At 40.5% G+C, this 13,142-nt stretch overlaps 1 protein-coding gene and 1 long non-coding RNA gene across 2 annotated transcripts in view; one reads left to right on the top strand and one right to left on the bottom strand.

The window, feature by feature from the left end:
• LOC143415830 (uncharacterized) overlaps positions 1–13,142 on the top strand; it is a 235,675-nt gene that overhangs the window by 32,189 nt on the left and 190,344 nt on the right. The window lies entirely within an intron of this gene.
• Positions 5,427–11,891, bottom strand: LOC112435462 (uncharacterized). The gene is made up of 11 exons (XM_076881265.1): positions 11,820–11,891; positions 10,797–10,894; positions 10,502–10,636; positions 10,121–10,269; positions 9,884–10,020; positions 9,696–9,789; positions 9,440–9,560; positions 9,104–9,321; positions 8,840–9,023; positions 8,480–8,604; positions 5,427–8,308 (listed from the first exon to the last, which is right to left on the bottom strand). Exons 2-11 carry the CDS (start codon positions 10,888–10,890, stop codon positions 7,973–7,975), a joined length of 1,593 nt encoding a protein of 530 aa, XP_076737380.1. The 5' UTR covers positions 10,891–10,894; positions 11,820–11,891; the 3' UTR covers positions 5,427–7,972.

The following is a 13,142-nucleotide window of genomic DNA, read 5'->3' as shown; positions in this document are numbered from 1 at the left end:
AGAGTGGTCACATGTAAATTTCCTTATACACAGTAGATCATGTACAGCACATTACTGTGTGCAATCTTGACTTTGTTATTATACCAGTAACTTGCTGTTTATGGGTGGTGTATTTTTTAGAAAAGATTATTCGGGGTCACCTGTGAAAACAGCAGGTGCATTCTGCTGTCTGATGTACGCGTTCCTCACCTGGCCCATCACCTGACTGACGTCACTCCATGTCTCTCACTTGAGTTATGACCTCGTCCACACATTTGATCTTGTGTTGATGTCATTGTTAGTGTTGTTGTTTTTTTGGGGGGCGGGGCTTCAGGCCCAAAAACCTGTCACATGAGAATCTGTGATCTCAGGTGTTCAGGTGCCAGCTGCTTTTAAGACATCGTGGACGCACAGAAGGCTCTCCTATCTGGCCCTCTGTCTGAGCCTGGGTGGGGTGTCTCTGCAGCTCTGCCTCAGATTTGTGTGTGTGTGATTACTGAATGGCTCAAGGAATGTTTTTGGTGTGTAGCAGCAGAACTGGTTCTTTTGTGTCCGTGTGTGGCATGATATCCAAGTAACTGAGTCATACACCTGCACCTTACTTACACATGTTGTATGCAGAGGACCTCACCTGCACTGTAACCTGGGCTATCACCTCCTTACTGATGTCATTACATCCTGTATAATAAATATAATAACATTGATCCTGTGTTTCAGGCCCCAGTGGGAAACGGACTCTCATCATACCTTCTTCCAAAACAGTTCAGTTACAAGCTGGTAATGTCATCGGTATAGAAACAAGAAGTAGTGCAGAGAGAGAGTTTGTTGGCAACAGCAGAATCATGTCTCATTACACTCCAGGTTTCTCCTTGGGCAGCATTATGCACTCGATGGATATTCTAATAATAAGCCCTGCTTCTTCCCAGCTTGAGCCCCTTTTGCCTTCAGAACCATCTTCATTTATCGTGGCATAGATTCAACCATGTGATGTAAAGATTTGGGTCTACGCTGACATATGTTGCCCCTTTCCACTGTAGCCCAAAGGTGCTCTACTGGATTGAAATCTGGTGACTGTGGAAGTGGCGTGGCAGTGAGTTCACTCTATTCAAATAGAGTGAACTCACTGCCACGTAACCAGTTTGACGGGATCTGATCTTTGTAATATGGTGTGTTTTTCTGCTGGAGGCAGCTGTCAGACGGCAGGTACACTGCAGTGATAAAGAGGTGGACATGGTCAGCACCAACATTCACACCATGCTCAGTAAAATGGAGCAAAGCCTCTGATTCCCTGTTTAAAAGTTCTACTTTTACTAGTTGCTATTTAGTCTTTCTTCACATTTTTAATGGCATAAAAGTTCGAGCTTTTGGCTCAGTGATAATAACAGGTTGAGGCCAAAGCTAAATTTTGATTTAGACAAAAGTCCTGAAATCTGTTATGATCGTTCTTCACAGCGTCGTGGAAACATGTAAAAAAATCTAAGTAAAAGCTGAAGTGACAAAGTGTGCACAGCCGCTGTCACAACAACACTAGTGCTACTGGTTGGTGTGATCAAAGCTCACAATCCAGACTCACAAATGTGAAAACACAGCAGGTGTTCGCAGCCTGCAGCCTTGTGATTGCTGAGCAGCTCTGGGAACACTTTGGTGTTGAACTGGTTCTTTGTTTCAGGATTCCTTTCCATCGATGTGACATGATATCAGATCAGCTGAGTCACAGTCCCGCATACTGCAGAGAACATTCTTCACCTGCACTGGAATCTGGGTCATCACCCTTACAATAATAATGGAGGCAGCTACAGGTGTAGCTACAGTTGCCCTGGGGCAGACTGACAGAGGCGAGGCTGCCATATCGTGCCTCTGGCCATCACCAGTAGGCGGGAGGGTAAAGTGTCTTGCCCAAGGACACAACGACCAGGACAGAGAGCCAGGGGATCGAACCGGCGACCTTCCGGTTACAGATACGCTTCCCAACCCCCTGAGCCACGGTCGCCCAATAGATGCTGCAGCATTGCTTTCATGTCACCTGAGTAAAGTTCACTTGACCCTTTTATTAGGACTTGGTGTCCACCTGCTTCCTACTCTCACTGCATATCACAGCGTTGTGTGTGGACATCACAGTCCACAGAGACTCCTGCCTTCATTTCTCAAACTGTCCATCAAGTTATCGTAAACAGATGTTAAAAACCTTCCATTCTCCCCTGAAAAGTCAATCTTCTATTGATCTTTGATGTACATGCAGTCACGTCTTCAGTCTGTGAAGTAAACAAAACTTCTGTGCTGCTCTGATGTCAGCTCATCGCAGATATCTTTATGAGGTCATATGCTCCCAGCACACCACACCCAGACCACGTCATATCTATGCACACCTTCCCATTAAATATCAGTGCAGTTACAGTAAACAGCAGCACTACTGCTTATTTATACACATATATCCTAACAGAGACACTATCTTCCACATGAGGGGGTTTGGCTGAGACTGTCCAGAAACTGTGCCAGGAGATTTTCACCCTGTTGTTCCTCCATCCACAGAGAACCCTTCAGCCCATGGGGCACCCCATGTTGCAGGCAGGACTCAAACCTCTGAGTGGGTGTTACTGTGCAGGAAGTGTGGGCCTGAAACTCGGAGCATGTTGAAGAGCACAGAAACTCTTTTGGACATGTTGTGCTGCTGCCACCTAGTTTCCTAAGCCTGAAATACCAGGAGCCACTTTTATTTTCAATCCAGTTTAATTTAGCGTCTGTGACAAACAGAAATTGAATTTTTGTTTCTTCTTTGTTTAAATGTTTTTGAAAACATGGAAAGGATGTTCTGTCCGACTGCTTTATATATTTACTGTGTTATTTTCTGCTTTTTATTGTAGAGGAAACAGAATATCAGAGTTTCGCATGTATTCACACTGCAGTGCTTGCTTACTGAAACCTGTCTTATTGAAACAGTCACACTAAATCTGTTTTCTTCAGTATTATTCGTGTTCACATCTGTACAGATGCTGTACCAGTTCAGCACCAAGCACAGAAGTCTTCCTGAAAAGCTGCTCTATGTTCGAAGGTGTTTTTGAGTACTTTTTGATGGTTATCACACAGTACTTTGTAAAATGTCTTGACTCTGGCTTCATGTGTGGAACATCATGAGTCAACTTTTATTTTAGTGCTTTATATGCCACAAACTCTCCCACACCCTCCTATTAATTTTTTAACCACATCTTTCAGACTTATTTCATTAATAATTGAAATGAATAGAAATAATTAATCATCACTTGTGACGGAAGTGACGGACAAGGTAAGCGACTCATGTTGTAACTGACGTCAGACGCCGGAGATTTTGGCGGAAAATTAAAGCGAATGGTAGCTTAGAACTGAACAAACTCCTTTGAGCTTCAGTATTACCAAATACACTTATCAATTGTCTTATAACTAACAATATTTGTCTAAATCCTCTCCAACACCCTGGAGTACAACGGGGATAGTTTAGAGGCTCTCCAAGATTACATCGATCAGTGCTTCCAGGATCTCGTGATGAAGAAGACCCAGAGTGCAGCTTCCCCGGCCAAATCTCAGACGCCGAAAAAATGTCGCCTGGCAGATTTCCCCGGCACAACATTGGCAGCCGGCAAAGATATTGCCGACATACGGGAGTCAATCGACAAGCGATTGTCCAGTTTCGATGCAAGGCTGTCCTTGGTGGAGATTCTTCACCAAGATTCTTCACCGGGAATTTGAATCCCTGGAGTTCAGCCAGCAGCAGGTGGAAACGCTTGCTGCTGAAAATGCCACGCTAAGGGAGTCGGTGAAATGTCTCACAGATAATGTTACCCAGCTCAATAGAGAAAATAAAAAAATAAAAGAAACAGTTATCGATCTACAAGCTCGTAGCATGCGTGATAATCTGGTATTTTCTGGTATTCCAGAAGCCGCTGGAGAGGACGCGGAGACCACGGTGAAAAGCTTCATCAAAACCCACCTGAAGCTGCGGTGAAGAACATCGCCTTTGATAGAGTGCATCGCATCGGCCCCATGCGGGCTGCGGCCGGGAGACCACGTCCTATCGTGGCCAAATTCGGCCACTTCAAACAAAAGGAGCAGGTGAAGGGAATTAAAAGGAACGGACTTCAGCGTGAACGACCAGTTCCCCAAAGAGATCATCCAGAAGGGCTCCCGCGCTGTCATTGCCGTGGACCGGCTCTACGTGGACGGACAGCTTTACCGCGACCCCAACATCACTCCGTGGCTGTATTAACTTCACACCAGATAAGAATCCGCTACACCCTTTCCCTATCCACTCACACTAACTTGCATTAACATCTGGTTAACTTACCGGTATCATATCGCATCTTAAGTGTGTTTGCCAGGTCTCTCTTGGAAATGAGATTTTTAATCTAATGAGAAAGAAATGATTTCACCTCTCATCACAGCTTTCCCTGCTTACAATAGAACAGAAGCTGATGTTTCGGGAGTGTCATTATAGTCCAAATATGAAGTCCACTCTTTTTTAAAATATTTAATAAAGTCTTCATCTTTAAGTAGTGATATATTAAATCTCCAGTTTTTTCTTGGCGTAGTATTATTCTTGTGCATTAGTGTTAAAGATACAGGACCATGATCGCTGACAGCTATAGGGTGAATCTCAGTGTCTGAAATGTCGTTCAGCAGTGAGCTGCTGACCAAAAAATAATCCAGACGAGAGTAAGAGTGATGGACATGTGAGAAAAAAGTATATTCCTTACTGGTGGGGTGAAGGGAGCGCCATGCATCGCGAAGGCCAAAGTTGCTCATATACTGTTTGATTATATTTGTGGACTGCCAATTACGCTGAGTTCCCGCTGTGTTCAGCCTATCCATGTCTTCATTTAGTCCGGGGGTCTGCAACCTTTAACACCAAAGAGCCATTTAGAGCCAGTTTCCACGCAAAAGAAAACACTGGGAGCCGCAAATACTTGTTGACATCTAAAATGAAGATAACACTGTGTATATTGTTTTTTACCTTTATGCTTTGTGTGAACAACTATACACAGCAAAAACTGTAGTGTTGAATCAACTCCCACAGAGTTGATTTTAACATTTTTTCAGGGTTTATATAGCTCCACACTCTACAGAGTTGAATTAACATTTTCAAAATAGTTAATTATTTAACACTTTGTCAGAGTTCCTTCTTTAACTCTTAAAACTGGGTTAAATTAACACTGAGCAAATTATTATTAACACCATGTCTGAGTTAATTTTTAACTCTTAAAACCGGGTTAAATTAACACTGAGCAAATTATTATTAACACCATGTCTGAGTTAATTTTTTAACTCACCAAATTGGGTTAAATTAACACTACACAGATTGAAAAATAACACTACTTTAACTCTTTAATCTTTTATTAAGGTAGTTTTAATCCCTAAAAGAACTATTTATGTAATAGATTAACATAACTTTTTAACGACAACAAGTACAATCATGAGAATAATTTCAAGAAAACTGTACATTGTCCAAAAACATTTATTATCATGCTTCTTTTTCCCAGAAAGTGAATCAAAACATAATAAATGAAGATATAATGTACAAACTTTCATCTGCAGCACTGTATGAGTTTTGAATATCAAATGGTCTGTGACATTTGAGTTCAGTTATTTTTATGACACACCGTTCTTCAGTTTGTACTACTTTGAATGCATGGTGATGTTCATCAAAGTTTTCAGTAAAGAGTTTGTGTGTCAACAAAAAAATGTCATTTTCAACCATAAGTGTATCAATTATTTGACAAAAGACTGGCATGTCTTCCTCCATTGTACTGCAAACAACGAGTCCAGCTTTGTACTCTACACCATCAATTTTAACCCAACTTGTTGAGAAAACATCTTTTGATAATAGCATTTCACTATTGACCACACTTTCACCTCTTAAAGAAAATGATTTAATTGGCCCAAACTCCTTCTGTTTAAGAGAAAAGGTTTCCCAGTGATAAGCAATGGCCATCTGATGCCGTTTAGCAAGCGATTTGGTGAGGTTTTTGAAATTTTTGAAATAATCTTTGAACAACTTGTGCTTAGCTTCAAACCTCATACTCCACATATACAGTAAAGGGCCAATTTTTCGAATACAGGATGGGTAATGAATCATAAAATGATGCTTAGGAATCAAGTTTCTGTGTGGATACGTGTGCTTAAATAGTTTGTGGTGGTCAATAATCAAATTCTTCAAATATATAGTCATTCCCAGAGTGAGACAAGGTGAAAAAACAATGTTCATTATTTGAAGTAACAACAATAACAAATTCCAGTGTCTGTTCCCTGCAGGAATAATGTCACCAAACAAAAGTGGGATGTTTTTCACAAGACAGAATGTCTGGATAGAGTTCAAACCAATGCTATTGCCAGCACTGTCCAATATGATTTTAGTGGGCCGGTTTTTTCTTTCTAAAAATCCATAGTCAAAACCATAAATCCTAGAAAGCAAGTTCTGTTCTGATATGAAGTGTTGCGTAAGATACTCAAAAAGCAATTTGACCTCATACTGAGCCACACCTTCAAGAAGGTCATGCATTATATCAAATGAGTAGTTATTGCAAATATGGTAATACTGCAATGAATTGAGTGCAGAATTTCTTTTCAACCCATACAGTGACTTCAATTTAGGATCTTCCCGAAGAGACTGGCAATGTATGTCAAACAAATCTTTCCCACGAAGAATAATTTTAGGATCATCCTCACTGTACACCATTTGACAATCATTCTTCTCAATCAAACAAAGGCGACAGAAATGACGGCTACTGAACGACTCATTAAAACCAAGAATTGAGTGCATCCCTAGGTTATCTCCAGTGATCTGTGATATTGTGCCATATACCTGCTCATCAGAAAATGGAAGACTTAGCCCTTGGCTTTCCAGTTTTTTGACATCATTTATCAGTGGTTCCAGTATAACATCAAAACCATACTTTTGCAGATCTGGTGTGTGGAAAAGTGACACTAAATGAATGTTCATCAAAATGGAATTAAATTTTGGGGGCAAGTTTCTTATAACAAAATAAATACAGCCAATTTTGTGAATTCCGCGTTTAGAGCCAAGAGGATTGGCTGTTTCAAAGTCATCATAGTATAGCTGAATTTGTAATGCATGCCTTTTGGCTGAAAACAAAGGGTGAGTTTTAAAGTAACTTCCATCACAAAAGTCATGATAAGCATCAGGCTCTGAGCTACACTCTCTCTGCAGGAAAACACAAATCTCTGGATTTCTAAACATGAACTTCAAAGACTCCAAAATAGGTACATATATAAAAGTATCCTTCACAGGTACTTGATCATAAGTACCAAACTTCTGATTTCGCCTGATGTCATACCTCACTCCAAGTGTTATTTCTCTAGGTTCTACAACTCCCCATTTTAGATTGAAGTATTTATTTCGTTTCCATTCTGTGTTCAGATTGGTGAAAGGGTTTTCAAAATTTTCAAAACATTCATTTATTAAAGATATGCTGGAGTCCTTTGTGGGTAACGCAGAAAGAATGGCCTGCTTTGCTTCTGAGCGAAGCTCACTTGTTAATTCCTCCAAATCGCCTACAAGTGAGGATACTAAACTGTTAGAAAGGCCACTACCCTGCAGTTTGGCCACAATGGATGCACAGATTTCTTTGGATGAATCCCTTGTAAGTACTGAATCAATGCTCACTGGAACACTGGAAGAACTAGACTCTGGAAGAACACTGGGAGAACTGTGAGGAAGATAAGAGGAATTAAACTGGTCCTCCAAAGCAGGTGAAACTGTGTCATTAGAAAAAGAAGCAATGGCTGAAGTTCGATCATTGTGGTCAACATTGCTGTGAAAACTGAGGTGCTTCCTAAAGCCTGCATAAGTTTGGAACTGAAGCCTGCAGCCTGGCTGCCAACAACATAACTTAAACTTAGGTCCAGGATAATAACCATGTTCACCTCTTAAATGTGAAATCAGCTGCTGACTGCTGAGATAAGCTCTCTTACACAAAAAACATGTCAGCATTTTAATGATTTTTACTTAGGTTGTGAGAAGAATTTCCTGGTTAAGGATTTTGGCTCTCAAGTCACGCACTCTTGGGGACTCCTTCATTTTCCCCATATCAATATTGTATACTGTTGTCTGCAGAAATGTGTAGAAATTCACAAGTGCAGCATCATAAGACACATTGAACACAAAATGAGCTTTAAAAAGCTCATCAAATGCCCCAAGGGAGCGGCTGGCCTGGCAGGGGATGAGACGCTTGTCTATGGCAACATAGAAGCTGTCGACCTTCCTCTTCTGGCGCCCAACAGCCAGGAGGTATGGCTGCTGACTCTGCTGATTCTGGAGATGCTCTTCCAAACTGCAGCAAGACTGGAGTTGAGACAAAGATACTGAGCATTAGACACAGGAGCAAGTCAGAGATAATAGCATCACAGAAATGAGTATGTAAACCTCCTTTGTAAGCTCAACTGTAATTTGTTTCATTCACCTCTTAACCAGTGACATGACAACTTATGACAAAAACTATAAATATTAAATTACCTTATGAAAGACTACAAGTCTCTCAACAGCATCAGAGGCGCTGATTTTTTGATACTTTGGTCCTCCTGGGGGTGGCGGAAGTAGATGTAACAGTAACAACAGGGAGGCCATGTCTTGGTCAAAGGCTGCGGCCAAAGAGTCACAAGAATCAATTGACAGCAAATCTTTCAAATGCAATTTTTAAGGAGAACTAGAAACACTTCCTAAGAAAGTTGAAATGTGCTGTCATAAACATTAAACTAACAGCTAAAGAAAACTGATGAAGCAAAGCTAACAGGTGAATGAATTGGTATTTATTAATAGAATCCTGATGCTATTGAACTTTAACTGCTTATAGCAAATCATATTTAACAAACTCACTTGCTGCCTCATCAAGATCACTTCCTGGTGGACTCTCTGCTGACTGCACCAATTGACGCAACTCTACTGTTGAGGTGAGCTGCTTGGCCTCTTTGATGATTTGATACCTAAAGATTGGATCCCATTTCTGAAGCAGCCTGGTAGATATCTCATCATCAAACAGGAGAGTGAAGTCTTGATTCACCTTTAAGAAAGAAAATCTACTACTGCCACATTCATCTTGAAATTTAAAGTGATATTAGAAATTCCACTGAATATTCTCACCAATCCTCTTGTATCCAAGAATCTTGGGAAGATAGACAGGATATCAAGACTTTTGTCAGGATCATTGATGACCTTCTGACGATGCTGAAAGGTCTCTCTCATCTTCTGGAAAATCAAGGAAGTGTCGGATGTATGTTTCAGCAAAGAGATGGCCTCCTGGCAAGCATCTCCATCAAGCTGCATGTCGACATTAATGGGCCTTTGGTAATTTGGGCCCCCTGAAGAAAAACACACAAACATAAAAGCATAGGTGCTGATCAGATAGGTAAATGAAAACAAAATAGTATCTAATGTAAATGAGCACATTATCTAGTTTGTGGACACTTAATTTCTTACCTCCTTGAGTAAAGCCAGTGGAGCTACTTGGTGGTGCAGATCCTCTTCTAGTCTTTCTCTGTATCGTTTTCAAACGCCAAGAAATGTATCCAGTGCTGCTTGCAGCATCATAGAAGTGTTCCTAAAATGTAAATACATTCAAAAATAATGTGTTGTCAATCTGAAAATTTTTAGAACTTAAATGTGAACGCACACAAATCCCAATGATGCACAGCATGAAAATTATGTAAACAAAGTGCAATAGTAGTGACTATACATAGCCTTTCTTGGAGTATGGGTCTTTCAGGGATGGGAACAATGTCACTACCCCTAGCGCGTACTGTTCTCTAACAGCTTTGGTGGGGAGGTGCCTGAAAAACGATTTTAAATTAACATGCTTAAGTAATGGCAAAATAGTAACTTGTATTTAAAAAAAAATAAAATGCACAAATAGAACACACATACCCATGGCAATCAATCATGTGAGCCACTATTATATTGACCATTTTTCTTCTGGTAGCATCTGTCAGAGTTTGTGTTGTGTGATATTCCTGGAGAACCTCTTCACCACCTGAATTGGTTCCAAGTACACCTTCAATTAACTTGAGAAAAAAAAAGATGCAAAAAGTGAGGAATAGCTTTTCTACATATTAAGAATAATGAAGTAGAAAAAATACTATGAGAACTGAGTTTTGTCACAACCTTTTTAGCAGATGCTGCATCAACAGTACCCTCAACTCTTGTTTTCTTCCTGGGACCCTCATCTAGAAGTATAGTTGATGTACTTGCATTTGAGCTGAAGCTTGAGTCAGAACAATCAGATGCAGAAGACAAGGAGTAATCAGAAAATTCTAAAAGGAAAAAACAACATTATTCTGTAAGGTGTAGAAAAACAAATCTGGCTGCAGATTTTTAACTAACAAGGCAACATCACACTGCAGACCTGACTCATTTAAATTAACTGATCTCAATGTTCAAACAGCTGATTGGTCAAATTGTGTGCTCCTGATTATTTGGAACAACCAGCAGCCACACAGCCCTTCCCCATGTCTGGTGTTGAGCTTGCCCCTTTAAATTTCTCACCATCACTTGAGAAAACTGTTAGGACCACAGTGCCTTGGCTGATAAGATCACTGAAAATCACTTCATCAACTTCTGTCCCTGTTGCATCTTTGTACACTACTTTTGCATCAGGTGGCAGGCAAAATCTCTCGATGACTGGAAAAGATAAGATATATCTGAGTGCACCTTTTAAGTAAACTGTTCTTGCCTCACATTCACTAAAGTGATACACCACTGTATGATTCAAGAGACTTGGCGAAACGCCCTACAAAAAATTCTGTCCCCCCAACTAAAATTAGGTAAGATATAAACAAACCTTTTTCATGAAACTGCATAAACTCAAAACGCCCATCAACCTCTTCCAACTTCACATACTTCTGCTGTTGGCAGTATCGAACCTGGACCAGCATTTTACTGGGATAAAATAATAACAAAGATGGCATAGTATTTGACATTTAGAGCAATTCAAGCACAAATGATTAAAACACTGACATATACCGTACATGGTGATTAATACTGACCATGCGTTTGAATTTCACTGCAATAACATTTAATGTTATCAAATAAACCTGTGTCTGTCCATGCAGGAGTCCAATTGATACATAACACAATACAAAATACACGTTAATCTATGGTGTAGTTTACACCAGACACGGAGTGCTACGAAGCGATTGTTTCGGTATCTGGTCTATTTTTTGCGTGGCCCACGCATGTTCCGCAGGAAGTTACACCAAGACACACAAGACAATCCAGGCAATTTTGAAGATAAAAGCTATTCTCCAAAATAAAATACTGCGATTGACAAATGCGATCAGATTTGTGTATGAAAAGAGACAATAGAGATGAAAATGAACACATAGCAAAGGAGGGGACAGCCTAACTGACTATGTTTGGGGCGGGTGTCTCAAAGGGAGAAGAGAGTGAGACAGAGAGAGAGACAGATTAGAGACAAGTCAGCGATGAACGATGTCAAAGTAAAAGCAGGAGTGACTAAAACAAGCTCTCTTCAATTATTTTGGGATGTTATTTACTTATCAATTGTGAAAAAATTACTCTGAATAAACAGAGAAGCAAAAACGCTCATGAACTGGCGTGGAGAAAGACGTGTCTGTGTGAACAGGGGAAAAGCTGAACTTGGCGCGGCGCTTCCACGTGCAGTGTCTACCGTCACTTACGAGTAAAAAGACTGCAACATTAGCATTGGAGGCTAAATAGAATTTTCGACACATCTCCTCCTCTATTAAAGCTCGTTTTCAGCAACCGAACACCAAGAAACATCAAGAAAACCTCACTGCGCCGATAGAATACTGTGAATTTTATATAAGTTTGAATAACTTACCGTTTGTGTAAAATACTCCAAGCAGCACGGCAGGCATCCACCACGGTGTAACCAGCAGAAGCACATGGAAAATCGGCCGGCAGAGCAAACTATTAATTGATCCACGGGTTTACCTGGGCAGAAGCCCAGGGGCCTACCAAGTTAAATAACTCTCTTCAGAGTTCATTTGCTTGGACTTGAATAACACTGTTTAATAACTCCAACACTGAACACTATTTGAATCAGAATGTGTTAATATGACACTTTGAGAGTGGAAATCAACTCTAACATCTTTAACCCTGAAATTTTAACACTCCAGTTTTTGCTGTGTAGTGTGTTGCTTATGAAATCCATGAAGTGCTACAGAGAAAATGACATTTTATTTATGTAATGAACACATTTTGAGCTCTTAAAGAAACATAACAAAGGAAAGCTGAACTACAATGATCCAGCAAACACAAACTGTTATATCGCCTTTGAGCTTTTGGAGCCTTGACCTGACTTTTAAAAAATAATTGGAAAAAAGCTCTATGCTGCTACAAAATGAAAAAGAGATATTTGCAAAATTCTGCCTAAATATGTATTTTACCAGGTTAAGGTGTGTGGCGGGGCGTGGCCTGCAGCGCTGCTGCAGGGGAGGCGGACGCCGGCTGTATGTGTACAGCAACCATGTGTGAAAAGCGTGTTCATGGAAACATCGTCGGGTCTGCCGTGATATATTTACAATGGGACTTCTGCTCCCGAACCTCTGCGCACAGCGTCTTCAAATCGGGGCTGTACATTCATCTTTATGCAGGACTGTAAGCTGTCGTCTGTGAGGCGTGAGCGGTGTTTGTTTTTAACATAGTTCACGGTGGAGCTGCTGACATAATGTGGATCCGAAGATCCATAACTGGCCTCGATAAATGCACGGCGTTTCGGCGGCTACACCGGCTTCCACGAGTGTGACACTTATTTTGAGCAAAGGAAAAATAATTTAATATAATTTTATTTTTATATTTCAATATCACAATAATCTTCCAATTTAGAACTACAAGTTAAAAAAGAACTAACATAAATAAATTACACTTCAGCTAAATACTTATAATTTATTTTCCCAAACCACCCAGAGCCGCACTACAGGGAGTGCAGAATTATTAGGCAAATGAGTATTTTGTCCACATCATCCTCTTCATGCATGTTGTCTTACTCCAAGCTGTATAGGCTCGAAAGCCTACTACCAATTAAGCATATTAGGTGATGTGCATCTCTGTAATGAGAAGGGGTGTGGTCTAATGACATCAACACCCTATATCAGGTGTGCATAATTATTAGGCAACGTCCTTTCCTTTGGCAAAATGGGTC

Source organism: Maylandia zebra, unplaced genomic scaffold, assembly GCF_041146795.1.
Source record: "Maylandia zebra isolate NMK-2024a unplaced genomic scaffold, Mzebra_GT3a scaffold09, whole genome shotgun sequence".
Classification (NCBI taxonomy): Eukaryota; Metazoa; Chordata; class Actinopteri; order Cichliformes; family Cichlidae; genus Maylandia; species Maylandia zebra.
The sequence above is the reverse complement of the archived record's forward strand: the minus strand, read 5'-3'. Positions and strand labels throughout refer to the sequence as shown.

Bases quoted from the DNA above. Each gene is read 5' to 3' on its own strand.
- LOC112435462 (XM_076881265.1), bottom strand. From the start codon at position 10,890: ATGCTGGTCCAGGTTCGATACTGCCAACAGCAGAAGTATGTGAAGTTG. The intron at 10,637-10,796 runs GTTTGTTTATAT...TATCTTTTCCAG, and splicing joins TATGCAGTTTCATGAAAAAG to TCATCGAGAGATTTTGCCTG. The intron at 8,309-8,479 runs GTAATTTAATAT...TCTCAACTCCAG, and splicing joins GACTTGTAGTCTTTCATAAG to TCTTGCTGCAGTTTGGAAGA.